Genomic DNA, 27,739 nt, shown 5'->3' with positions numbered 1-27,739 from the left:
CGTAACTTTGACAAAGTTTTATAAACTTTGGGTAGATCTTACGCATTTATAATGTTCACAATACGCTATACACTGTAATGTTCTTAACGTTCATAATACACTAACGATCCTATTCATTGCCACTGTCTCACTCCTGTTGCTGTTTTTAACTGAGTGAACAGAAATAAAATTTGAGAAAGATTTGAGACACAGAAATAGTGTCTCCTAAGATCTTGGTTCCCTTATCCCATTTCCTAAGCCCCAGACAAGCTCTTCTAAAAATATTAAAGCCTATAAAGATGCATGGCTGAAAAACTGCTTGATAATTAGAGCTAAAAGCTCACTGGTCAGCCAAGCCTTGACAAAAAGCATGTTTGAGTTTAATAAAAGTGCATTTGCATAATTAATACACTATAATAAGACAATGTGTAAATTTAGGATATTTTGTTAGAGATGATTAGTATGTGCCTAATGAGAAAAACCCATTACTTGAGAAACAATATTTTCCATTACTAAAGAAAAATCTGCTTTCTGTAAATGAGAAAATTATTTGAGGCCAAACATAACTATAATAAACATAAATGTATGTATTATTTTAATATTTTTTGTTTTATGAAGAATTAAATATTTAATTATTACAATTTTTTAAAAGGTATTATGGCTAAAAAAAAAAATAGGCAAATAAATACATGAAATAGCTCCTGGCTATCCCATGATATACATGCCTAATTCCAATGTTATTTTCATTCTCAATATTTCAGCAAGGTTATATGTAGTTCTCATAGGCCATTAATGTAAATGCTATTAAAGAATAATCAGATCTGCTTAAATTAGGTTATCATTTACCAATGATAACATTGTGATAGATGATAGGTGATAGATTCTGACTTTAAAGAAGATTGCTCACCATACATGACCACTAAGGACTAATGTTTGACTTATAAATTCTAATTTCATCTTTTGCACACTGAGGAAAGAGATTAACTATTTTATCCACATCAAGGTGCTTGTTTTGAAGAATTGATTCCATCTCTTTGAATAGGTCTTTCTCCAGTTTCTTCATGTTGTCCAACAAGGTTTTGGCTTTTTCCTGAACAATTAAAAATAAAAATAAATAAACACATACACATATACATACAAGTCTAACCAAATTCCAGCTCACCTCTACAGACAAGATTTGTTCATTCTGGGTTCTACTTCTAGTTTGGTTCCCTTCCTCTTATTCTTTAGATATAGAAGGAATGAAATGCTTTGGGAAAAATCATTGTTCTAGATTGAATTAACAGATTAACCCCAATTTACTAGGTATTTTAAATTGAAAATAGTAGAAAAGATAAGAATAGTTGTGTAGGATTAGTCTAGAAGCAAGAAACCTAAAAGACAAATAATAGGACAACTGAAATTATGAAATTGTGATGGGGAAGGTTGCTAAAAATTGAGGCTAAGATCTTTATGAAGTTGGAGCTTCTATACTTAAAATCAATATTATCAGATTAAAGAAAGGAAAAAGAACAGCAATATTCAAAGGAAAGAACAACTAAAAGAAAAGACATTTTTTCGATGATTCCTCCCTGTGATTTCTCTGTTTCAAGAAGCGGGGTAGGGGAACAGTCATGACTTTTACAGAATGAAGCAATTTTTAAGTTATTGACGAATTACCATAACCAGTTTTAGAATAGGTACTGAAAGGAAAAGTATGTAAGAAGAAAGTTATTAGAAAATAAGGATAATTTTAAAAATCTGAACAATTATGGGGCAGAACTTCACAAGACAAAGATTCTTAACCTTAATGTGGACTTTAAAATAAAATTGTATTGACTTTTTCTAAGAAACGCTATATTACATAACAGTGGGAAAAATGTATTTTGTCTATAAATGGCATTGGAATAATTAGTCAGCTCTTGGAAAACAAAGAGTAGGATCCCTACTTCATAACAGACACAAAAATAAATTTCCCAAAATTAAAGAACTAAATATTTTTTTCAAATACACATATACATACTGGAAGAAAATACAGAAGTTTTATTTATTTTGAAGTGAGGCTGGCCTTTTCAAGCATAAAATCAAGATGCCTTAAAGGAAAAGACTAACAAATGTAATTGACTAAACATAAAACAATGAACTGAGACAAAAAATTTGCAATATAACAAAGACTCAAAATTCACATATTTTTGCCTCTTTGAAGCAAAAGACAAAAACAACCAAGAAACCACTGAAAAGTAGGCTAAGGAAAAGAAGCATTTAAGTCATTTAAGAGGAAATACTAATGGCCAATAAACATATGAGAAGATTTCTAACCTCATTAATAATCAAGAAATGTAAATTAAGGGGCACCTGGGTGGCTCAGCTGGTTAAATGGCTGCCTTCAGCTCAGGTCAAGATCTTACTTAGGGTGCTGGGATGGATGGAGCCTCCTGCTCTTGCTTCTCCCTCTTTCCTCACCCCTCCCCACCACTCATGCTCGTGATCTCAGGCTCTCGCGCTCTCTCTCTCTCTCAAATAAAATCTTAAAAAAAAATGTAAATTAAAAGTCAGTAGCATTGACTCTAAGACATAAAAGTAGATTAGAACCAGAGAAAGACAAACAACGTAAGATTTCATTTAGACGTGGAATCTAAAAACCAAAACAAATGAATAAACAAACAAAAAGCAAAAATAGACCCATAAATACAGAGCAAACAGACTGATGGTTGCCAGAGGAGAGGGGAGTGAGGGGGAGCAAAATGGGTGAAGAGGACAGGGAGATACAGATGTCCAGTTATGGAATGAATAAGTCATAGGGATAAAAGGCACATAAAAAATATAGTTACTGGTATTGTAATAACATATGGTGATAGACGGCAGCTACACTTGGGGTGAGCATAGTATAATGTACAGAACTGTCCAATCACTATACTGTACACCTGAAACTAATGTTAACATTGTGTGTCAACTATACTTAAATTAAAAAAAAATAGACTAGAACCCAGCTCTTTGACACTTCTTCCCTTAAATTCTATTCTTTCCACTGCTTTCTGTTGTCAATCTAACATTTAATGTCTATTAAAGCCTAAAATAGTAACAACAGCTTTTAAATTTTAATTTCAGTATTGCTCAGAAAACTGTCAATCAGCAATTTAATGAAACAAAAATTTAATAATAAGTCTAAAAAATCAACCTACCAGACGCAGCATTAAGGGGGAAAGGAAGCTGACAACTCTTGAGAACTATAGTAAGCAATTAGTGCAGTGTGGAGGCTGCTCAGGGAGGAACAAGGGAAAATGCCCCCAGAGCCAACAGTCTGAAACACATCACTGAAGAACTTGAGCAAGAAGAGCCAAAGGGCTCATCATTCTTCACAGGGCTGTGCTGAGTCTGGAGGGTAAGCCAAGCCCACACAGTGTACGGCAGTGTATGGCCAGTGGATTGCGCTCTCATCGACACATGTGATGGGCTTCTAAGACAAACTGCTCGCCTCTCACTCCATGCCACCAGGCTACAAAAAGTGTTATGCTCTAAGTTTTCATTTTTCGTTTAAAGATTTATTTGAAGGAGGGGAGGGGCAGAGGGAGAAGAAGAGAGACTCTTAAGCAGACCCCTTGCTGAGCATGGGGCCCACACATGGCCGATGCTGGGCTCCATGTCGGGCTCAATCTAATGACCCTGAGATCACGGCCTGAGCTGAAACCAAGAGTCACATGCTAAACTGACTTTGTCACCCAGGCATCCCCACAGTCAAAGTTTGAAGTGAAAGCAAAGTAGCCCAAAATAAATTAAGAACAGTGTCAAGAATTCACAGCAAATAGAAGGTCTGGACAGAACTCTCTGCTTTTAAGTGTAAGCAAAGCAGGTCGGGGAATGGCAACTGTGCCAACATACTACAGACAAAAGCAAGTAAATAATTACCTGAAGGACAATTAATTTAATTAATATTACATAGAATGTATGTGTAGATACATATATGTATATATATAGTATATGTATATGTATATACTTTGTATATACATATAAAGTATATGTATATACTTTGATGAATTAAAAGAAATTATAGATGACAGAAATCAGGAGCTGGTATAAACAGGTGAGAAAAGGTATAAGATGGCCAATCTTTTCCTTCACTAAAGGAAATGAGTTGATGGTTCTGTAAAAAAAACTTTGGGTAGCCCTTCTATTTCCTTCTAGTCTATTTTTTAATAGACTAGAAGGGCTAACAGACCTCTAAGGCTGGGTGCCTGGGTGGCTCAGTTGGTTAAGCAACTGCCTGTGATTCAGGTCATAATCCTGGAGTCCCAGGATCGAGTATCACATCAGGCTCCCTGCTGAGCAGGGAGCCTGCTTCTCCCTCTGACCCCCCAACCCAAGCATGCACTCTCTCTCTCTCTCTCTCATTCTCTCCCAAATAAATAAAATCTTTTTAAAAATCAATCTAAGGCTATATGATTACAAACATTATGTAAGAGGACATGTTAACTGCCCTCCAGTAGCTTTGTCATTTTTGGTGTGAGATATAAATGAAGTAAGCTGCTTAAACTACCCAAGCCTCAGATTCCTTATCAGTAAAATGGATATAATAATAGTAGCTGCTCACAAAGAATGTGAAGATTAAATAAAATATTCTGCGTAATGGTACCATGATGCTGGTGGATAGTAAGTGCTCAGTAAATGTGAGGTACTGTTACTACATTTAATACATTAACTTCCCTGAAAGATTCACAATGCATTTTTTTTTTAAAGATTTTATTTATTTATTTGAGAGAGACAGTGAGAGAGAGCATGAGCGAGGAGAATGTCAGAGAGAGAAGCAGACTCCCCATGGAGTTGGGAGCCCAATGTGGGACTTGATCCCGGAACTCCAGGATCATGACCTGAGCCGAAGGCAGTCGTCCAACCAACTGAGCCACCCAGGCGCCCTCACAATGCATTTTTAACAACTATTTTTAAACTTCGGTTACAACTCTATAATCTAAACATCTAAACGATTTTTAAACCTATTTTTAGATGAAGGAAGGAAAGAAAGCTGAAATTCCGAAGTTCAAAATGTGGATTGAATCATACTTGAAACTATTCTTAATGACAAAACAGAATATAATTTAATCATACCTCCTTTTTATCTATTACTTCCAATGCCTGTTGATGTTTTTGGTAGAGTGGGTGTCTTCTGTCAGGCTTAAACTGAAAACGTGGCTTCTTTTTAACTGGATCTTCATGTCCAAATGTTGGTGAACTCGTATCCAAGAGTTGTGGAATATTTGGTACAAATATGAAAGGCTTAAAAATGGATCTAGAAGAAAAAGTCTTCAATAATTGGCTTGTGGGGATATAAAAATATTTAGCATCATTCTAAATCTTTTAAGATTCCCTCTAGTTTCTATTAATTTCTTACATATTAGTTGTTCTTGTCATACTAGTTATACCCATGCTGTCTGTCTTGGTACACTGGGCTCTTCTTTGGGGCTGGGAAACACACTTTTTTTAGCCCTGTATTCCCAGGAACCTAACAAAGGGGCTGGCACAGAAACAGTCTCAAGTGAAATTATAGTTCATCATTTTATACTGCAAACTCCACAGCTGAAGGGTAAGAACAATCCTCAGTACTACAGATTGAGGATTAGGATTTGGAAAGAAAAAGAGCAGCAGTATTAATAAGGTATTCATGAGTCTCATCCGATATTCTTGAAAATATCTTTACTAACACAAAAGACCATAATACCAGGAGATAGTGACTATAAGATCATTTCTAAATGTAGTGCACATTAAGTTCTATGAGAGACACTAATGACTAGTCTGTACAAATCCTATTTGAGATATAACTTCAACTACTGATGGTTTAAATTTTATATGTGTTTATTTTCTAGATATGAGTAGATAAGTAACCACCTAAATCTGGCACAACTACATCATTTAATATTTTACTGTTATTAATCATCTAATATTGTAATATTGAATCTGCAAAACAAAACCATCTTGACAACTTTAAATATATGTGGGGGAAGAGAGTAGGGATAACTGCATATAAGAATCTGTTAACATACTGTAATACTGTACTATAAAAATGAAAATAGCTATGGCGGTTATGTACATGTGATAATGGAACACTACAACCTGAACAGAAAATGCATACAAAAATAACTGTCATATTTGTGTAAGAAAAATTTAGCCTGGCAAAATCACCAAGGACTAGTGACTACCCTACTCCCTGACCCCTTGCTGGTTTATGATATTTTATGACTTTACCTCTCAGGATCAGGAGTCCCTGTGAAGAAGTGAATGCAAGGAAGGCTGGAGTCTTGAGGTAACATAGAAACCATGCTTGCAGTGGTCAGGAATTCTCCCTCCATATTAATGCCACTTGGTTTATCTCGGAGAATGTCCATCATTGTTTCAAAAGTTATATTTCCTAGGGAAATCATTTTTAAAAATCATCAAATACATATGAATTTGTAGACTGATATACTATAAATATGAACTGCTTTCTCTATTGATAGTATATAACATGAGATAATGATCTAGGTATAAATTAGATGTTAACTACAAACAAACCTTATATCAAAACTGTTAGTCTCATTCTGCTGTTGTAAGGAAGATTTTTTAGAAAAATATAAAATACAAAGTCTCAAAACCACTTAGGTAAAATCGTAACTTCCTAAGAAGGAATAAAAAATGCAAAATACGCTCAGTCTTGTCCTTGATAAAAAAATTTTTAAGGTGAATTTAGTTAGCAATGCAGTATCAGTAACTACTATCTGAGTCTATCCATTCTGGGAACCAAATATTAAGAGAATATTGTGCTTGGTTTCCAAAATTATACAAGATGTTATTTATAAAATAACCTACTACTTTTCCTTTAATAATTTCTGTACCTGACATTAATAACATGTGAATTTTAACCAGAGTGGGAATGAAGGAGACAAAACATATTATTGGTTAATGGAATCTTTATGAACATAATTCTGCTGGGCTACTTAAAAAACTTAAATGCCGGGACGCCTGGGTGGCTCAGTTGGTTAAGCAGCTGCCTTCAGCTCGGGTCATGATCCCAGCATCCTGGGATCGAGTCCCACATCGGGCTCCTTGCTTGGCAGGGAGCCTGCTTCTCCCTCTCCCTCTGCCTCTGCCTGCCACTCTGTCTGCCTGTGCTCAATCTCGCTCCTCTCTCTCTGACAAATAAATAAATAAAATTTAAAAAAAAATCAAAAACTTAAATGCCACTGTGTCTAATGAAAATAGATGGTATTATATTTTGTTTTCTGTTTTCATATGTGAAGTTTGATATTTTAAAAAAATATAAAAACATCTATTTTATCTCTTCAGCAAACACAACACGACCATTGTTACAGAGAGTCTCAGAATTCCATATTTGCAAGGCATTTCCACAAAAAAGTTTAAAAAGCCAATCATGCCTTCAGACAGCTCTGCTCCTTGCTGTACATTTCTATAGTCAAAGATGTGATTGAGGATATAACTATCTCGTGACAAGATGAATAATCTTATTCCTATACAATGTAGTCCTCCAAAAGTAGCCCAAATACCTTCTTCTATCATGTCATAATTCTCTTCCCAAAAATTTGACTCTGAATTCCTCATGAATCAAATTAAAACTCCTTCAAATCAAAACTTACCATTAAGCTTAATTGAAATAAGCTTTTTCTTTCCTGTAAGCATTCCTGATCTTTTCTATATTTTGGTCCTATCTCTGCCATTAGATTATAAATTCTCTAAAGACAAGAAGGGATTATTCTCTCTTTAGTTCTCATTCATTCAACATATACTAATTGAGCATCTACTAAATGCCACACACTGTCCCAGGAAATAGAGAGACAGAGACAGGCAGATACTGACGTACTTAGGCATAGATACGTAGCTCTATGAATGTAAAGTAGTGAAAGTCCCCTGGTCCAATTTCAGTTAGGATGACCACAGTTAATTCAAAAAAAGATCTTTCCGGAAGAGTTTCAGAATAGGTTTAAAAGCCTTCCTCTGATAAATATAAGAAATTTTCATTATCAAAAGAAAATGGCACTAGAAAATAGCCTTTTAAAGCAGCACATTTAAAATGAGAATCAAAATTTCTTGGTAAATAGTAGAGGAAAGGATTGATTGGGTCTTTAAAATGAAAATAATATTTCAAAAATAAATTTACATAAGCTTATTATTAACAAAATTTAGGTTAGAATTTTAATATGCCAATTCTTAAAACAATGAATAAATCCAATATAATTTTTCCAACAAGAGTGGTAAGAGAATGTTACTTTAACTACTACAACATGATCATAAAAATAATTTTTAAAAATTACTTATTTGAGAAAGTGAGAGCATGAGAGGCGGGGCAGTGGGAAAGGGAGAATCAAACTCCCCACCGAGCAGGGAGTCTAACTCAGGACTTGACGCCAGGACCTTGAGAGCATGACCTGAGTCAAAGGCAGATGGTTAACTGACTGAGCCACCTCCCCACTAGCCCAAAACATACTAATTTAAGTCTGTGTCTGATGAAGCTAGTTTGTGGATGCCAGTCGGTCACTTTCTACTGTTCGCTTTCTCTTGGTTTTCAGTCACTTAGTCTTATTCCTTGGCATGTCTGATAATTTTTTATTGAATGTTGGACACCACGGATGAAAGTTTGTAGAAACTCTTCATGATGTTTTCCTCAAAAGAGGATTTAATTTTCTTCTGGCAAACAGAATATAAGTAGATTACCTATTGATCCAGTTGAGACTGGGCTATTCCCTATTGTAGCTTTTCTGGTGTCTCAACTGAAAGCCTGGGGTGTTCCCTAGGCCTCTTCCTGCTTGGCTATTAGATCTAAGTTTTGTCCAAGGCCGTGTGAGATTCCCAGATCTCTACTTAGCTTTTTAGGCTTTTAGGAACTACTTCTGTCTCGATTTCTCAATGTCTCATCCTACATTTGTGCTGCTGAGAAGTCAAAAATTGCTTTAAGGAGAAATTGTGACATAGAAGGTCAGGTACTTCTCAAAGTGTAGCTAATCTTTTCTCAATCTCTTGGATCTAGGCTCTCATGTCTTAACTGTTTTGGGTGCTCACCTATACCTTCAAACAGTGGCTTTTATTGCTCTGGCTTTTATAGTTATTCTTGGGGGGGAGGTTAGCTGATAACCAGAAGCAGAAGTCCAGCTCAGTGCTTTTAATCACTCCACTACTGAGCCTCCCATCAGTCCCTTTTTACCCTCAAGTAGTATCAATTTTTCAGTAAGAGTAATGAACATGATAGACTGTTGATAGATACTGTAAAAAGTACAGTTAAAAAAACATAAAACATATAGTTCCTGCCATCAGATATTTTCAGATACGTTATATTGGCAACGTTTGATTATTGCATTAAAATTAGTTCTAAAGAAACAATTTTCATTTAACACAGTTGGTTGACCACAGGTATGTTTCCTCTCTCCTAATACCTTACTACAATGAAGTAAAGGAATAAGAAAATGTTATAACTTAAAAAAGACAAAGCATAAAAAGCAAGAAATCGCCCCACCCTTTCCCATGATATATGGGAATAATTAAAAGAAAAAGGCTTACAGCAAGTCTATACTCAAAATGTGATTCTGTGACATTTCAAATTAAAATAAAATTGACTTATAAAATAATCTAATGTTAAACCCTCAATCATATACGTTACCAACTGTTTCATGTTAATAGCAAATTTTCCATTTCTCCTTAGGATAGTTATGACTTCAAATTCAAGAAAGATAATTTATAGATAACTTGTTATAAGAACAAATCTTTCATTCATTTTGAGAAAATGCAGGAAGAAAAAAAGAGAGTGTATCTGAAAACAGCCCTTAACATTAAAACTCAACAATAAAGCAAAAGCCTACCTCCACACCTATCTATCAGACACATAGCTTCTGCACCTAGTGAGATTTTAAAATGATTCAAATCTAAATTCGTATAAGTGGCAAGTTTTAATGAAAACAGTGTCAGAACCATAACACTGCGATAATACAGGTATTATGAAAATGTTTTCTGTATTCAAAACCTACAATTCTCAAAATGAAGGGAGGATTTACATGATCACTTGAGAAGGACAGCTGTAAGTAATCCACTAGCAAGCATTGAATAAGTACTGAGACTGCAGTAGCAGGGTTCAGTAAAATGAATGCAAAACACAGGGTGCAATTTCACCGCAATTTAAACTAGTTATTTAAAATACATGAGTGAATATAGATACAATTTGGATATACATGCAGCACAGTTAATAGCTATCAGGTAGCTGGAAAGGAGAAAGGTAGGCTCTTCCATCTAGAAAAATCATAGGAAAAATTAACTATAATGTTCTACTAGACAATTTTCTATGAAAGTATTGGAAAGACATTTATTCTTTTGGCAAAGCACAGAAAGCTGGATGAACTGTACTTTATATTTGGGGAGAAAAACAAGTTTCATGTCAGATGCAACTTTTGCTATAATCATGTATGCATTTTAAATCTATATATAATCCAGCTATTTTGTAGTTAAACATAACAGAATTTTGAGGATGCAGTGGCTAATTAATCTATAATTACCTCTATTTTTTCTTTCTTTTGTCCAATTACCCTGAACCCTAGGATTCTTGATATTTTCCTCTCGACCTTAATTACATGTTGTTATTCTTCATTTTTTAAGGAATACTTCCTAATTTATGTCCTGAGCCTCTAAGTTTATTGCCAGAAAAAAGTACACAACAGCGATCTTTGTTAAATTATCTGTAAGTTACAATTTAATTTAATTCAACTAACAATCCTTTGTTAATTAAAAAATACATATTAAACACATGCAAGACACTAAACTAGGTACTGAGAGAAATATAAGCTCAAGTAAGAGAATCCATTTTTTTTCAGTTCCATACAGGAGATAAATGAGGAGCACAATTTCCTCATTTGTAAAATGAAGATAATACCTACTTCACATAGTTCCTTAGAGAAGATAATGCAATCACTTAGCACAATGTCCAGCCCCTGATAACTTTTAATAAATGGGAATAGGTACTGGTGCAACTACTACTCAGTCTCTACTTTCACAATAAGCCTAAAATTCCTTAGAATAACACATTTTAGCATTTTCTACATACCCACCCACATGGGGAATAAAAGGTAGTTAAATAACTTATTTATAAAATGACAAACTAACATTAAGAAACCTTATTTTAAAAAAAAAACCTTTCAAATGATAAGACATTCTTCTGGAAAGCAAAATATAAAATACTAAATATTTAGAAAACAATGACATTAAGGCATTCTAAAACCATTGTCACAAACTTTTTTCTGTCATACCAAATAACTAACAGATTGCTAATGTGTTTAATGAATACCTAAGAAGCAAATATCAATCATTGCTCTGTCTCCAAATAGTTTCTTTCTGATTGGTTTACAGAACCATTCCATCCCTCAGGTGAAGGAGAATATATTAGTCACGTATTTTGAAATATTAATGGAATGACCCATTTAGTAGTTAACTGCCACCCAGTAATCTAAATAGAAGGTACTTTTCTGGAGCTATCTGGAAGCAAAGGGACAAAGATATACTAAAAGTTTTTTAACAGTTAGTAGTAACCAAATATAAAAATGGGAAAAGATATATTAATAAATGGGCAATTTAAAAATTACAACTTTTGGGGACACCTGGGTGGTTAGTTAAGCATCTGCCTTTGGTTCAGGTCATGATTGGTCCTGGGATGGAATCCCACAGAGGGCTCCTGCTCAGTGGGGAGCCTGCTTCTCCCTCTGCCTGCTGTTCCCTCTGCTTGTATGCCCTCTCTCTATAATAAATAATGGGATCATTATTATTATCATTATTATTATCCCCCTATTAAGGGACATAGGAAGGAGTTCTGCTTTCTAATTAAGCCAAATAAGCTCCTATCAGACCAACCCTCCCTTAAATAACTATAAACTTGGGACAAAATACAGACTACCTGAAGCAGTGAACAAAAGCAGGGAAATTAAATAAATAAAACTTAAAAATATAAAAATTACAATTTTTCAACAAACATAAGAATATAAGGATACATAAGAATATGTCTAATCTTCTATTTTAAAATAATAACATGGGGCACCTGAGTAGCACAGTGGGTTAAAGCCTCTGCCTTCGGCTCAGGTCATGATCCCAGGGTCCTAGGATAGAGCCCCACATCGGGTTCTCTGCTCTGCAGGGAGCCTGCTTCCTCCTCTCTCTCTGCCTGCCTCTCTGCCTACTTGTATCTCTGTCTGTCAAATAAATAAATAAATAATCTTAAAAAAAAAATAACATGCCATTTCTACTACAAAATTCTTTTTATTTTATTTATTTTATTTTATTTTATTTATTTATTTGACAGAGATCACAAGTAGGCACAGAGGCAGGTGGGGGGTGGGGAAGCAGGCTCCCCACTGAGCAGAGAGCCAGATGCAGGGCTCGATCCCAAGACTCTGAGACCATACCCTGAGCCGAAGGCTGAGGCTTTAACCCAGTGAGCCACCCAGGCACCCCTCTGCTACAAAAATTTTATCAAGGTTGAACAAAAATAATATCCTATATTGATAAATATATTAAAATGGCACTCAAATATTGCTGATGGCAATTTAAATTGATGCAACTTTTCTGGTGGTCATTTTGGTAGTGTGTTTCAAAAGACTTAAAACACGTATATGCTTTGAACCTACATCCTACTTCTAGAAACATATTCTAAGAAAATAGTCAAGGATGGGAACATAAATAATCTATAAGCATATTATATAATTTTCAATAATGAAAAACTAAAAACCTAAATAATGAGAAATTTGTTAACTCAATTAATTAATCCTTACTATATGATGATTAAAATATAACCACATGGAAATAAGCTATCAAAATAATAGAAAAACTGTGCAACTGTTAAAAATATGACAAAACTGGGATGCCTGGGTGGCTCAGTTGGTTAAGCAGCTGCCTTCAGCTCAGGTCATGATCCCAGCGTCCTGGGATCAAGTCCCACCTTGGGTTCCTTGCTCAGCAGGGAGCCTGCTTCTCCCTCTGCCTCTGCCTGCCACTCTGTCTGTCTGTGCTCACTCTTTCTGACAAATAAATAAATAAAATCTTAAAAAAAATATATGACAAAACTGGCACCTGGGTGGCTCAGTGGGTTAAGCCTCTGCCTTTAGCTCAGGTCATGATCTCAGGGTCCTGAGATCCAGTACCATACGGGCTCTCTGCTCAGCAGGGAGCCTGCTTCTCCCCTCTCTCTGCCTGCATATCTGCCTACTTGTGATCTCTTTTTCTCTGTCAAATAAATAAATAAAATCTTTTTAAAAAAATGACAAAATTGGGAATATATCAAAATAGAATTATCTACATTGTATATTGCTAACTAAAGAAAAGTTATATGCTGAACAATGTGTATGACATACTACCATTTCTGTAAAAAAAAAAGAAAAAAATTACATATACATATTTGTTTCATTAAGTGTATGTTATGTCTAGAAGAATATATAAGGGATTGCCTATGGAAAAAAATAAATTAGGGAGAGGATCCTATCTAAGAACAGGATATGTATACATCCTATGTGCCTGTGGACTTTGAATCATGTGAATATATTTCTATAAATACAATAATGTCAAAGAATATTAAGGGACATAGGAAGGAGTTCTGCTTTCTAATTAAGCCAAATAAGCTCCTATCAGACCAACCCTCCCTTAAATAACTATAAACTTGGGACAAAATACAGACTACCTGAAGCAGTGAACAAAAGCAGGAAAATTCTGGAAGGAGACATTTGGAAGATGGGATGAAGTACAGGACAAATTCACTGGTTTTGTTTTGGCTTTAGCCCAAGGGAAGGCCTTAGTCAATGCTGTGCAATATTGTGCAAGTATTTACAGAAAACATTGAGCTTTCTGGCCTGAAGAACTAGAAGTTAACCACCAGTACTAGAAACTGAAGGAGGACTCTCATAAAAGACAGAGTTAGAGAGAAAAACCCCCAAATTCTGTGCAAAACCAAACCAAAACAAAACAAAACCAAAAAAACCCTGACCAAATTTCCATCTGTTTTGTGAATCAGCATGTGTGGCCCACTGCAAGCAGCACAGCAAAAGATAAAAGAACTGAGCTGAAATTTGAGCTGCCCACCAGAAGAGTTTGCAGGTTGAGTATAATCAGTGGAACTGTCTAGCAGACAGCTGACAAGAGTTATTCCTTTTTAGGTGAGTTGTGGTGGCCTGTGGCTTTCAAGGAACTAGTTCATTTCCTCAGTTTGTGGTATTTTCCTCCTAATGCTGGTGGGGTAGATGACGATATTTCTTTACCTGACATATAACTTGTGTTGTCTTCCTTTTTTTCTTTGTCTAGGGTGGATCAATTTTATTGATCTTTTTGAAGAACCAGGTTTTAGTTTGATCAATTTTCTTCATTGTTTTATTTTCAATTTTATTGATTTCTGCTCTTATCTTTATTATTTCCATCCTTTTCCTTGATTGGGATTTTTGTTTGTTTTTGGTTGGCTTGTTTTGTTTTGTTTCATTCTGGAGGTGAAAGTTTAGGTTTATATTGTTGAGTTGAGACCTTTCTTATTATCAACTATAATCATTAAATGCTATAAATTTCCCTGTAAGCATTACCTTTATTTCATCCCACAAATTTTGGTATATTCATTTTTACTTCATTCCCCTCAAAATCTTTTTATTTTTCCCCTCAAAATCTTTTCTAATTTCCCTCGAGACATTTTTGACCCATGAGTTTAAAATGTGTTATGTAATTTCCAAGTATTTGGGGACTTTCCAGATATCCTTCTATAATTGATTCCAAATTTAATTTCATTATCACCAGAGAAACCATACTTTGTTATATTTCTTTTAAATTTGGTAAGATTTGTTTTATGACCCAGGATATGGACAACCTTGGTATATATTTGATGTGCACTTGAAAAGAATGTGTATTACACTGTTGTTGGGTGGAATATCCTATAAATAATGCATTAGATCCAGTGGTTGATGGTACTGTTCAGTTTTTTAATATCCTTGCAGATTTCCTGTCCAATAGTTCTGACAACTGAGAGAGAAGTATTGAAGTCTCCCATTATAATTGTGAAATTGTCTATTTCTCTTTTCAGTTCTTTCAGTTCTGGCTTCATATATTTGGAAGCTTTGTTGTTAGATGCATATACATTTAACATGGAGACATAATAATCCCATTAAAATGATCTATTTTGATTATGTAGTATCCCTCTTTCTCCCTGGTAATTTATCTTGCTCTAAAGTCTAATTCATCCAATATTTATATAGCCAACCCAGCTGTCTTTTGATGAGTATTTAAAAGACACATTTTCTCCCATCCTTTAACTTTACATTTCAAGTTAGTTATTCATATATAGCAATAGCAGAGTCTAGTTTTTTTAAAATTTGTTTTGTTTTTATTATATTGTTTGTTTTCTATTTGATCCTTCAGGTTTTTTGTTCTTCTATTTCCCCTTTTTCACCTTATTTATTTTTTTTAAAAGATTTTATTTATTTACTTGACAGATCACAAGTAGGCAGAGAGGCAGGCAGAGAGGAAGGGAAGCAGGCTCCCTGCTGAGCAGAGAGCCCGACGCGGGGCTCGATCCCAGGACCCTGGGACCATGACCTGGGCCGAAGGCAGAGGCTTAACCCACTGAGCCACCCAGGTGCCCCTCTCACCTTATTTTTGAATATTTTCTTAGTATTCTATTTTAATTTATTTGTTCACTTTTTTCTATATCTTATCAGGTGGCTTTTTAAACAGTTGTTCTAGAATTACAATATACATACTTAACTTTTCCAATTACTAGAATTAATATTTTAAAACTTCAAGGAGGATGTAGAAATCTTACCACCATGCAGGTCTCTATGTACTCCCCTCTTTATATTGAGGCTATTCTTTGTACTATAGGAAATATATTGTTGGCTTGTAACTGTCAGACATATTTTTTAAAGTCTTAAGGGAGAAACATAGTATTATATTTACCCAGATATTTCTCATTTCTGCAGCTCTTCCTTCATTCTTAAAGTTCCATCTTTCACTGTGATATCATTTCCTTTATATCTGAAAAGCTTCCTTTAAAATTTCTTTTAGAGCAGGCTATTGGCAACAAAGTCTCTTAGTTTTCCTATATATCAGCATATTTTTATTTTTCCTTCATTCCTGAAGAATATTTTGGCTGAATATAAAATTCTGGTTTGACTTTTCTTTTAGAATTTTAAAAATGTTGTTTCACTGTCTTTAGGCATCCAGGGTTTATAATGATAGACTCCCAGAAATCATTTTTTATCTATATGTAATTTGTTTTCCCTTAGCTGAGTTCAAGATTTTTTTTCTTTGTCTTTGGTTTTTAGTGTTTCGTGCATTAAGACATGGATGAGTTTATCTTGAGATTTTCAAATTCTCCTGAATCTGTAAGTTTAAGTCTTTTGCCATTTTGACAAGGTTTCAGTCATTGTTCAAAAATTTTTCTGCATCACACTATTCTCTCCTTCTGAGACTCTAATGACATGAATTTTAGACATCTGGGTACTGTTCCACAGTCCCTAAGACCCTGTTCTTTTTGTTTGCTTGCTTCAAATTCTGTTTTTCAGATTAGATCATTTCTACTGATCTATCTTCATGTCCACTCTTTCTTCTGTCATCTCCATTCTGCTATTGAGCCTACTGAGTTAACTTTTTACTTTGGTATTGTGTTTTTCAATGATAAAACTTCCATTGAACTACAGATTCTAATTAAAAGGTAGAACTTATTAGAATCATTTTAAAATAGACCAAACTATACGGTTTTTGTAAGAAATGCACTGATAGTCTGAATACTGATAGTTTGAAAGCAAATGATAAGTAAGTACATGTCATGTAAATAGTAAGCAGAAGACTGGGCTAAAATTGACTTCAAGAAAATGATCATTACCATGAGAAATAATGTTTCATAAAAGTAAAAGGACCAATTTACCAGGAAGATATAACAATATAAATGTGTATCTACTTAACAATAGAGCTTCAAAATACAAAGCAAAAACACACAATTCCATAAATATAATTGGAGATTTTCACACTCCTCTCTCACTCATATACACAACAATTTAAAAAAATCAGTAAAGGCAGAATGATCACAATATCCAGAAGGATCACTTCCCTTACAAATGGTACTAAGCTAGCCTAGAGTAAAGGCTACTCTAGAGCTAACCTAGCAGGCCTAAGAGAGATGACACTGTTCTGCAGGTTACTTAACTAATATAAGACCAACACTCTTTAAAGCAATAAAAAAAAATCCAGCATGCAACAAATAAAATCTACAATGTCTACTATCCAATCAAAAATACCAGACACACAAACAAGCAGGAAAATTTGAGCCCCAAACCAGAAGAAAATCAGATTAACAGAAACAGATCCAGAAATTGCAGAGATAATGGAGTTATCAGACAATGAGGCTAAAACAATTATAGAATAGGTATGTGCTGAATATGTTCACTGAAGAAAAACATGAAAGTTAATGAATAGAGAAGTAGGAAATACACTCAAAAAGTACCAAATGGAACATATAGAGATAAAAAACGTAATATCTGAAAATGATAGTATCACTAGATGGGATTAACAGCAGATTAGATAATGCAGAAGAAAAGATCAGTGAACTTGAGAACATAACAATAGAAACTATCCATAGTAAATGTGGAAACTACATTCTTTTATCTCAATGTCCACATAACTTATATTTTCAATGGCAGTTACATGCAGATTCATTATAGCAGATTTCTCATTTGGATAGGAAATTTGAGTAAAATCTGAATATCTGTCATATCAAATATTCACACAGTGACTATAGAGACACAGGTATGATGAAATCCTATGTGATTTACTGGTTCAACCAATGTTTGTTTCTCAGCACAGCACAGGTAGCCCCAGCGGAGCATACCAAATACATTTAACTCTAAGTTCAATCTCTCACCAGAGACTTGTGCTGACCCATAGCCTGAGACAACAGACAGCTCAATTTCAGGCTGGGATTCTTGGAAGGGAGCAGAATGGCATTTTTCAGATTCATAATCTTGGTAAGTAGTCCAGTTCCTGCTCCCCAAACAGGTCTCCACCTAGACGCCTATATTCTCACAGATGTTAGAACTATCCTTTGACACTTATATTTGGTCCAGAACCCCTTCTTTTATACAGATAGAAGGATTGTGTGAGAAAGAGACACATCAAATCTTGCTAATACTATGGGTTCTCTCTTCATTTCTGGTAGTTCGTAATTTCCTTGTCTTGTGTTCAAATCTAACTATATATATCCTTAATGTTTAAATATTTTATTCAATATCTCTAAAATTGAGGAGAAGAGGTAATTCTTACATCTGCTCATGTTGCCTTCTCAACTAATTCTAGATATAACTTTTTTAGTAAGAAAATAACCAATAAGTATATTGTCAAAAGACATATTTTAAAAACCTGTCTCCATGTTCCAATAATTTCTGAGAAGAAAAACCATCCCAATTTTGTTTAAGAATATTAGTAAAAACTGAAAAAAATGGGTCTGAGGACTGTGAATCTTATCCTTCAAAAAGAATTATTACCCTCGCAGAATTATATAGCACTTCACTCATCTCAAAGAAAAAAAGCTTGTATTAGTTTATAAAATTTCAGTTTAATAAAAATATCTTTACTAAGAATAATTCCTTCAAAACCAGATTTTATACCCACATTATACCCAGGCAAAATACAATTTTTCATTCTGATATTATTTCAATGATAAAATTACCTTTGTGTTTATTCAGAAGCTTGTAGCCTTCACAGTATCTGCCTGGTGAAATCATCATCTTGGCTGTGTCAAGATAAGAGTATGCTGCAGCAAAATCAAACTCCTTTTTACCATCCCACCAACCTTTCCGCTTAGCATAGTTTCTCATGTCTGGATGTTCCCGATCAATCTTGGTTGTTATAGAAAGCTGATTAGAAATATTACGAATGCCCTCTATTTTCAAAGAAAAAGAGGAGAAAGGGAAAGAAAAATCACATTATCATGTTGTATTTATCTGTACATTATGATTCTTAATCACTATTTAAATGCAAATATATACTTCTAAATTTTGTATCATGTGCATCTCATCTATTACATACTCACAAGGGTGAGTATGTAAATAGGGGTGTTTGGGTGGCTTGTCAGGTAAGTGTCTGACTTTTGACTTCAACTCAGGTCATGATCTCAGAATCATGAGACTGAGACCTGCATTGGGCTTTGCACTTGGTGTGGAACCTACTTAAAATTCTCTCTCTCCCTCTGTTCCTTCTACCCACCTCTGCCCGACTTGCAGTCTTTCTCTCCCCCTCCCCAAAAAAGATAAATGGATTATTTTTTTAAAATGGATTATTTTTTAATTAAACTTCTTAAACTTTTTATTTTGAGATGATTGTAGATTCACATGCAGTTTTAAGAAGTAATACAGAGCTCCTGTGTACCCATTACACAGTTTCCCCCAATGGTAACATCTTGTATAATAGCACAGCTAACTGGCATCAATACAGTCAAGATATAGAACATTTCCTTCTTCACAAAGATCACTCATGTTGCCCTCTTATGACCACATCCCCCTTATGCGCCCCCACTAAACCCTCATTATCCCCATGCAACCACTACCCTGCTATCCATTTCTATTACTGTCATTTCAAGAATATCATACAAATGAAATCATATAGCAGGGGCACCTGGGTGGCTCAGTGGGTTAAAGCCTCTGCCTTTGGCTTAGGTCATGATCCCAGGGTCCTGGGATCGAGCCCCCCATGGGGCTCTCTGCTCTGCGGGGAGCCTGCTAACTCCTCTCTCTCTCTCTGCCTGCCTCTCTGCCTACTTGTGATCTCTGTCTGTCAAATAAATAAATAAAATCTTTAAAAATATATATTTAAAAAATCATATAGCATATAACCTTTTCTCTTTTTTCACTTGATATCATTCTCTAAAGATTCATCCAGGTTATTACATATATTAAGAGTTCATTCCTTTTTATTGCTGAGATTATTCCATGGTATGTACCGGTTTGTTTAACCATTCACAAGCTAAAGGACATCTGGGTTGTTTCTAGCTTTTGGTTGTTATGGAGAAAGCCGCTATAAATATTTGTGTATGGGTTCTTGTGTGCATGTAAGTCCCTGGGATAAATGCACAAGATTGTAATTGCTGGGGGGCATGGTAGTTGTGTATTTAGATTTTTTTTAAAAAGCTGCCAAACTGTTTTCCAGAGTAGATGCACATTCTTACCAGCAATGATTAAATAAATGATCCTTCTCCAGCTTCTCACCAGTGTTGAGTAGTGTCATCTAAAAATTTTAACTCTCTTGGTATAAGTACAGAGAAACCTCATTGTGGCTTTAGTTTGCATTTCCCTAATAGCTAATGATACTGAACATTTCATGTGCTTTTTTGACATCTGTATAACCCTTTAGGTGAAATGTCTCTTCTTGTCTTTTGCCCGTTTTGCTAGGTGGATTGTCTTTTTACCATTGAGGTTTGAGATTTCTTTATATATTTTAGATATTAGTCTTTTGTAGAAATTACTTTTCAAAAATTATTCATAAATAAATTTAGAACAGAAATATAAGATACCCAAAAATATCATAGCAGTAAGTTATAACAAAATTGTCAACTAAAATACAAAGCAGAAGAAAGAATAAAAACTAGTTCTAAAGAGACCATAATGAATGAAACAGATCATGAAAAATGAAAACTGATAACGTTTTAAAATCAGTTTAGAATAAAGTCTGCTAAGTAGAAATCAATTAAATTACTCTAACAAAGTCATACTTGGGATATTCTCACTACAAAAACCAGAATAACGTCATGAGAGAGTCAGACACAGAAGAGTTTTCAGACTATAGATAATTTGATAAAATTTAATTATGTAGTTCTTAGGCTCATTTAGTAATAGGAAGAGAAACCAGTTGGCAAAATTAATCTACAACTGGATAATCATACTCAATGCGGGTGTTCATTTTTAATATCTAGGTAGGGCTATCTTTCTCAACAGAATACATTACTCATTTCTCTCTTGCATTTAGCACACTTAATAAAATAAAGAGTGCTAGTGGTACAATCAGACCAATTAGAAAATAAGAAAATAGTCTAAATTTGATTTTATGTATTAGGCAAAATAAAAACAGGCAAAATATAAAACATCATCAAAAGAACTGGCAATGACTGATTTTGAAAAATAACATCCACATCCTCCAAAACTCAAGGATAACTTCATGAAGACTTTCTGAATTTCTCCAGCCCACAGTGACTTTTTCTTTCTCTAAATGTTTACAGCCTGAGTCACTCAGGCACCATTTAATATTTTCACATGTGCAAATTATCTCCCCTGCAAAACTAGGAGATCCAGGCGGTAAGTCTGTAAAAGTACATGATCATGCTTGAGTATAAGGCTGTACTCTAATGAAAGAATATTGAACTGAGAGTCAGGATGATTTAAATTTAAATTTAAAGATTTAAATTCTTTCAATTGCTGCCTCAAGTAAAGCACTTCACATCTCCAGATTTCCTCACTTGAAAAATAAAAGGAATATATGGTCACTAAGAGACCATAAAAAAATACAAAGCATCCTAAAACAATCAAATTGTGTTATTATACTCAATGTTTACATTTTACTATTGTATCAGTATATTCTTTCCAGCCACTAGCTGACAGACTCCAATCCCCAGAAGCACTCCCCTTTCCTTACCTCCATATCCACATGCAATAAAAAGTTTGAGTTCAGGCCAAAGTTAAAAGAGGAAGAAATGGCAAGGGGTTATCAAGAACTGGAAAAGTACTATAACAGTCAAAAGAGGCAGCACAGAAAATATATACAGATTACATAAAATTAGTATCATAATATGAAAAATAGAGAACACCACCTTTTTCTCTTTTTCAGAAAAGCTCTTTGTAGCGCTCTTTCACTGTTAACATTCTTTCAAATTTTTTCATTTCCCCTGCAGATCCACCCTTCATTGCACCGGATTATAAATCTTGAGAAACAATTAAATACAATGTCTGTAGTTAAGGGGGTTATTTTATTAATTATAAGATAATTTTTTTTAATCATGAAAAGTTGTCCATACCTTGTACTTTTTCTGCAGCCCAGTACTTTCCTGCAGTCTCCAGAATCCACGCTTCCTTCCTATCAGCTATCAGGAAACTATTGTGATAGCTAAATACCATCCTACCCTCTGAACAATTTCCACCCTGGCCATATTTTTCTAATAGATCAACAATGACATTGAGGGCTTTTTCAGCTGTATCAGCTCTTTCAAGGCCAAGTCTAAAATAAAAATAAAAGTTTTCAGATTAAAAGAAATTTCCATCATTTCCCTTAAATAATTTCATGCACATGAGATTTTTTTGTTTATATTCAAAGCAAAAGTTCTTTCAAGTTAATGGATAAACTGAAACCCAACTTCTAAGCCATTCCTTCTAAAGCCAGTTTGGAATCATGAAAACAGTCTTTGGAATCAGATCAATGTTCAAATTCCAACTTGGTAATTTATTGGCAAGTTGCTTTATCTCAGTATCTCATCTATAAAATGAGGATAATAATATTTAGCCCATGAGGTTACTGTGAGAATTAAGGTCTGATAAAATGTTAGGTACTATTTTACATAATTCACATAAAAGAATCATAATTTTCAAGTCCTTCCCTTCTCCCAATTAATGATTTTTGAAGTCTACAAATTACATGCCTATATAAGCATACTTTGGAGATATTGCAGGTTCAGTTTCAGACCACTGGAATAAAATGAGTATTGCAAAAAGTGAGTCAAATGAATTTTCTGATTCTCCAGTGCATATAAAAGTTATGTTTACACTATACTATAGTCTATTAAGTGTGCAACAGCATTATGTCCAAAAGGCAATTACATACCTTAATTTAAAAATAAATTGAAAAAGACTTCATTGCTAAAAAATGCCAACCATCATCTGAGCTTTCAACAAGTTATAATCACTAATCACAGATCATTATAACCAATATAATAATAATAAAAACTTTTTGAAATATTGTGAGAATTACCAAATGTGACAGAGACGCAAAGTGAGCATGTGCTAATGGAAAAATGGTGCCAATAGACTTGCCTAACATAACACTGCCACAAACCTTCAATTTGTAAACACTGCAGTATCTGTGAAGTGTAATAAGGCAAAGCGTAACAAGATGAGATAAGTCTGTACTCTGAAGAATTTTAACACAAACTATAAAGTGTCAATGTTGGGGCGCCTGGGTGGCTCAGTGGGTTAAAGCCTCTGCCTTCGGCTCAGGTCATGGTCCCAGGGTCCTGGGATCGAGCCCCGCATCGGGCTCTCTGCTCAGCGGGGAGCCTGCTTCCTCCTCTCTCTCTGCCTGCCTCTCTGCCTGCTTGTGGTCTCTGTCAAATAAATAAATAAAATCTTTAAAAAAAATAAATAAATAAAGTGTCAATGTCCAAAATATGGGAAAAAGAGGAAAATAAAACTTGTAAGAGTTTTAGACAAGTTCCGTACTGAAAAAGTATAATTAAAAAATAACCTGACAAGGTCCATGCCCAGTAGTGCTTCTTCATCACAAACTTCTTCTCTTCCCCATACAGCTTCATTTCCAATGCAGACTCCATGCTCATTGGCTCCCATTTCTGCCCCCCATAACCAAGATGGGCGACTAAGGACAACAGCATATGTTTCAGGAACTTGATCAATTTCTATGTAAGTACACTGTAAAGAAAGTCATAGCAACAACCATAAAACCAAAAAAGAAAAAGTTATCAAGTTGCAGAACCTTAAAAATAAATCAAAAGGCTTGTCCACTATGAAATAAAGTATAACTTAAAATTTTCAATAATAAAGTTACTACCCTTAAAATATATTCAAAATTGACCCTAAAGCTTTTATTCATTCAAATATTTATTAAGCATCTATTACAAAGTACTCTGCCAAGAGATATATCAGTTATAAAGATGAATCAGGTATAGATCTTGCTTTCGAGAAACTAAGGCTTGTACACTAACTAAAATACAACAAAATGTAAAGTATAAGGGCCGTTAAGAAAAATAAAAATGAGGGGCACCTGAGTGGCTCAATGGGTTAAAGCCTCTGCCTTCGGCTCAGGTCATGATCCCAGGGTCCTGGGATCGAGCCCACATCGGGCTCTCTGCTCAGGGGCAAGCCTGCTTCCCCCCTCTCACTCTGCCTGCCTCTCTGCCTACTTATGATCTCTCTCTGTCAAATAAATAAATAAAATCTTTAAAAAAAAAAAAAGAAAAGTAAAAATGAGATGTTAATGTAAGCTCAAAAGAGAGATGGTTTCTAGGTATGAAATCTTGAAACATTTTGTAGAGGAAGATATAATTAGTTGAAGCTTAAAGGGATTGGATCTCAATCTCAACATCCAGTATTTCTTAATTAGTAACATAAGTCCCATACGGTAGCCCTCATATACGAAAGAATTCCTATAGAAGCCTATGTAATATGTAGAAGTCACCCATCCGGTATGTCCACCATGGTGAAAAGAATAAGAACCACTGGTTTACAGAATATGAGAAATTTAAACATAAAGAGAGAAAGTAGAAATGGATCCAAGATGAATAAATAGTTTCAGCAAAAGAAAAAAAAGGTTTGCATACAGAAAACATCTAATATTTAATATATTTTAGTATTCAAGTATCAATAAAATGAAATCTAAAAAATGCATAACTTAGCAATAAAAGCGTAATGTGAAACTTTAAGTTCCATGTTGAATGGATTTTTAACAAGAATTTTCAAAGGATCCTTTAATTAATGTGTATACTACCAAATGACTGCATAAAATGCATGTTAATAATGTTATTACAGGGCCCCATAAGAATGGAATGACTTTCCCTATTCTAAACCAATCAGAATACTTTCTGTCCATCAAGCTCCAGCTGAAACCCCAGCTCCCGGTGAAGTCTTCCTCGATCTCTAGTCTGAATTAACTGCTCATTCTCCACTGTTGTCACAACTCATTGCTCTTACTTACATCAGTATTTAAATCACCCTACCTTATAATGGGGTTAGTTATATATACATCTTATTCCTCTACTAGACTCCAAGCTCCTGGAAGACAGAACTAGTTTTGATAGTAGGCTTTAAATCCCTGCCCTATTTGACAAGCTTGAGTATGATAAACATTCAAATGTTTGATCAAAGAATTAACAAATATTTTTATTGTTATTTCAGCTTCCTCCAAATCATTGAAATAAAAGACCAGAAATCTAGTTCTGACTGAAATTATTTTTCAAATTTAAATCCTTGAATTTTTAACTTCCATAGTCCCTGCCAAATAGCTAGCTAATGATTTTTTTAAAGCTGGTTATGATATTTTTAAAGAAAACAGTTGTCAAAAAAACATGTACTCCACCTACCTGAAGATGTTCTCTCAGGTTATCATGAACTGCAGCAGGAAAATAAACCACCTCCTGTACTTCATCGCACAATCTATCTGAATTTTTTCCAAAAATAATCCTGTTACCAACAGTTGCTGGAGGTAATGCCACAAAAGTATCACAGGAACAAGGTTCCATTTTTTAAAAAACTAAAAAAACAAACAAATAAAAACATAGAAAATTCAAAATAAAAAGAGAAAAACGTTTTTAGTATATAAAAAACAAAGAATTGAACTTGATGACCAAGGGATGTTACTGCCATACCTAATACAGGGTGTTCATTAAAGTTTTAAACTTTATACTGAACTACAAAAATCAGTAAGAAAACAACATGAGAATGAATCTTATACTACCAGAATCAGTAAGAAAATAGCAGTCACCAGTACTTTCTCCTAGTCTCTAAGTCAAATTTTTCCTCTAAGATCTTCCTCTCCTGAAGTCTTCCCTGAATCTTTCACTATTTCCATATTTGAGAACCCCTGAACTTAACTCTACTGCTATGATGACCATATCTGTGTATACACATGAGTTACCATATTTGTGCACATATATGTGTCTCCTTTTGGACAGTAAGATCCTTGAGGGCTAGTAATATGTTTTATTAATCTTTGTATTCTCATCACCTGAACTTACGAAAAGTCCCAGTATTTCCTCAAACAAGACGAATACACAGATTATAACACTGAGAAGACTAAAATTTTAAAGACTCACTGAATCAGATAAATACAAAAACATGTCAATAAAATTCCAAATTGTTGATATTTCCAGGAAAAAGTTCGCATACATAACTCTGTAAATCCTGATTGTAGAATTTAGTATCAAGATTGTGTTTTCAGGGCGCCTGGGTGGCTCAGTGGGTTAAGCCTCTCTGCCTTCGGCTCAGGTCGTGATCTCAGAGTCCTGGCATCAAGCCCCGCATCGGGCTCTCTGCTCAGCAGAGAGCCTGCTTCCTCCCCTCTCTCTCTCTGCCCGCCTCTCTGCCTACTTGTGATCTCTCTCTGTCGAATAAATAAATAAATAAAATCTTTAAAAAAAAAATGAAAACACAATCTTTTTTTTCTTTTTAAAGATTTTATTTATTTGACAGACAGAGATCACAAGCAGGCAGAGAGGCAGGCAGAGAGAGAGAGGGGAGGAAGCAGGCTCTCTGCTGAGCAGAGAGCCCGATGCGGGGCTTGATGCCAGGACTCTGAGATCACGACCTGAGCCGAGTTCCCTGCTTTCCTTTATTTTATAATGCCCAAACTTTAAAATGGCTTTACACAAACAGATGCTAGCAATTTAAAAACAAAATGTAAATCTAATAAATGTTTCATTCAAAAAACAAAGTGAGTCAAGTAAGAAACACCTTTAGCCTGAAACTCCTAAGATTTTTCTTTTCTTCAGTTATGGATGGTTCCTCAGTTATAGGGTAGCGGCTGTTTTCTGTGTGAATTTCAACCTTTATGTCCTGGATCGCCTTCTCTTTGTGTTCCAAAGTTATTTCTACCACTGCATAACCTTGGCAGGCTATTTACTCTCAATCTAAGCCCTCTGCTTCACCAGTACGTATCTCAGGAGGCTGTTACGAGAATACAATAAGACAGTGTGTAAAACTTTTTTTGCGTAGTGCCAGAAACATATCAGACACGCAAAAGAAAGCTGTTAGGTTATTATTGGACAGAAGAGTAAATTTCTCACAAAAGGTTTATTCTTGCTATCACACCCACTGCCTCCCTGAGAGAGGACTGGATTGGTGGATCCCCCAGAGCGGTAGTAGCCACGTCCACTAAAAACCCTGCGGTAGGGGGGCCTCAAGGGCCGTCAAGCTGCATTAGATGATCAGGGCTAACTGGGGTCAGACGAGAAGCTAAGGAAGCACGCCACCACCCAGCCCATTTAGAAGGGCAAGGCTTGAGAGCCCTTACGAACTCCTAGTACGCGTTCATCATTCAGTAAACGTTCACGAACATCTTTCTGAGCCAGACGCTGTACAGCTGGCGACAAAAGAGAATCCTCGCTCTTGTGCAGTTGGCATTCTATTTTAAATGCTTTGGTTCACCAACAGTTTTGCGAAACATCACATCGTTTGATCCCTACGAAAGTACCACAGTTTGGGCAAGAAATACTGTTTTCACAAATAGGTGCGGAAAACTTCATGGGAACTAGAGTCAGAGACCACAGAATTAAGGGCTCGAACTTCAAACACCCCTCCCCACCCAGCACGCACTCCACAGACCCCAGCTGCCGCCGCTCGGCCCGCAGCCCGCTCACCTCAGACCCCGGCTCCCTCCCGCAGCACCCGCCTCCAGTCCGGCCCGCGAAGCCCCTCGCGGATTCCCACTTCCCACCTCCGCTGCGCAAACGCCTCCCCACTCACGCCCCTCCCCCGGCCTAGACCTACCCTCAATGAAAGGGGGAAGGGCGTGCTGCGGTAGGCGGAGGCGCTAGTCGCCGGAAGCT

General features: G+C 35.3%; 1 protein-coding gene across 5 annotated transcripts; it reads right to left on the bottom strand.

Annotated features, from left to right (window-relative positions):
• Window positions 1-598: 598 nt before the first annotated feature.
• SCRN3 (secernin 3) lies at window positions 599-27,734 on the bottom strand. Of its 5 annotated transcripts, none has more exons than XM_032355986.1 (8): window positions 27,681-27,734; window positions 25,277-25,445; window positions 23,428-23,609; window positions 21,989-22,188; window positions 18,656-18,868; window positions 6,193-6,355; window positions 5,059-5,239; window positions 599-1,069 (listed from the first exon to the last, which is right to left on the bottom strand). In XM_032355986.1, the coding sequence occupies exons 2-8, from the start codon at window positions 25,433-25,435 to the stop codon at window positions 899-901; spliced, it is 1,269 nt and encodes a 422-aa protein (XP_032211877.1). In that variant the 5' UTR covers window positions 25,436-25,445; window positions 27,681-27,734; the 3' UTR covers window positions 599-898. The 5 variants fall into 5 exon arrangements, with proteins under 5 accessions (XP_032211877.1, XP_032211875.1, XP_032211873.1 ...); XM_032355984.1 differs by lacking the exon at window positions 27,681-27,734 and adding an exon at window positions 27,551-27,668; XM_032355982.1 differs by lacking the exon at window positions 27,681-27,734 and adding an exon at window positions 26,010-26,194 and having other exon boundaries at window positions 25,277-25,446.
• Window positions 27,735-27,739: the final 5 nt, after the last annotated feature.

This window comes from Mustela erminea, chromosome 8 (genome assembly GCF_009829155.1).
Source record: "Mustela erminea isolate mMusErm1 chromosome 8, mMusErm1.Pri, whole genome shotgun sequence".
In the NCBI taxonomy this organism is placed as follows: domain Eukaryota; kingdom Metazoa; phylum Chordata; class Mammalia; order Carnivora; family Mustelidae; genus Mustela; species Mustela erminea.
This window is presented reverse-complemented; position numbering and strand designations above follow the sequence as displayed.

What these genes read in the sequence shown, in the direction of transcription:
- SCRN3 (XM_032355986.1), bottom strand. Translation starts at nt 25,435, where the DNA reads ATGGAACCTTGTTCCTGTGATACTTTTGTGGCATTACCTCCAGCAACT. An exon ending in GCTTCTGAATAAACACAAAG is followed by an intron (nt 6,356 to 18,655) that starts GTAATTTTATCA and finishes TGATTTCCCTAG; the next exon opens with GAAATATAACTTTTGAAACA. An exon ending in GGGACTCCTGATCCTGAGAG is followed by an intron (nt 5,240 to 6,192) that starts GTAAAGTCATAA and finishes TTTTTCTTCTAG; the next exon opens with ATCCATTTTTAAGCCTTTCA.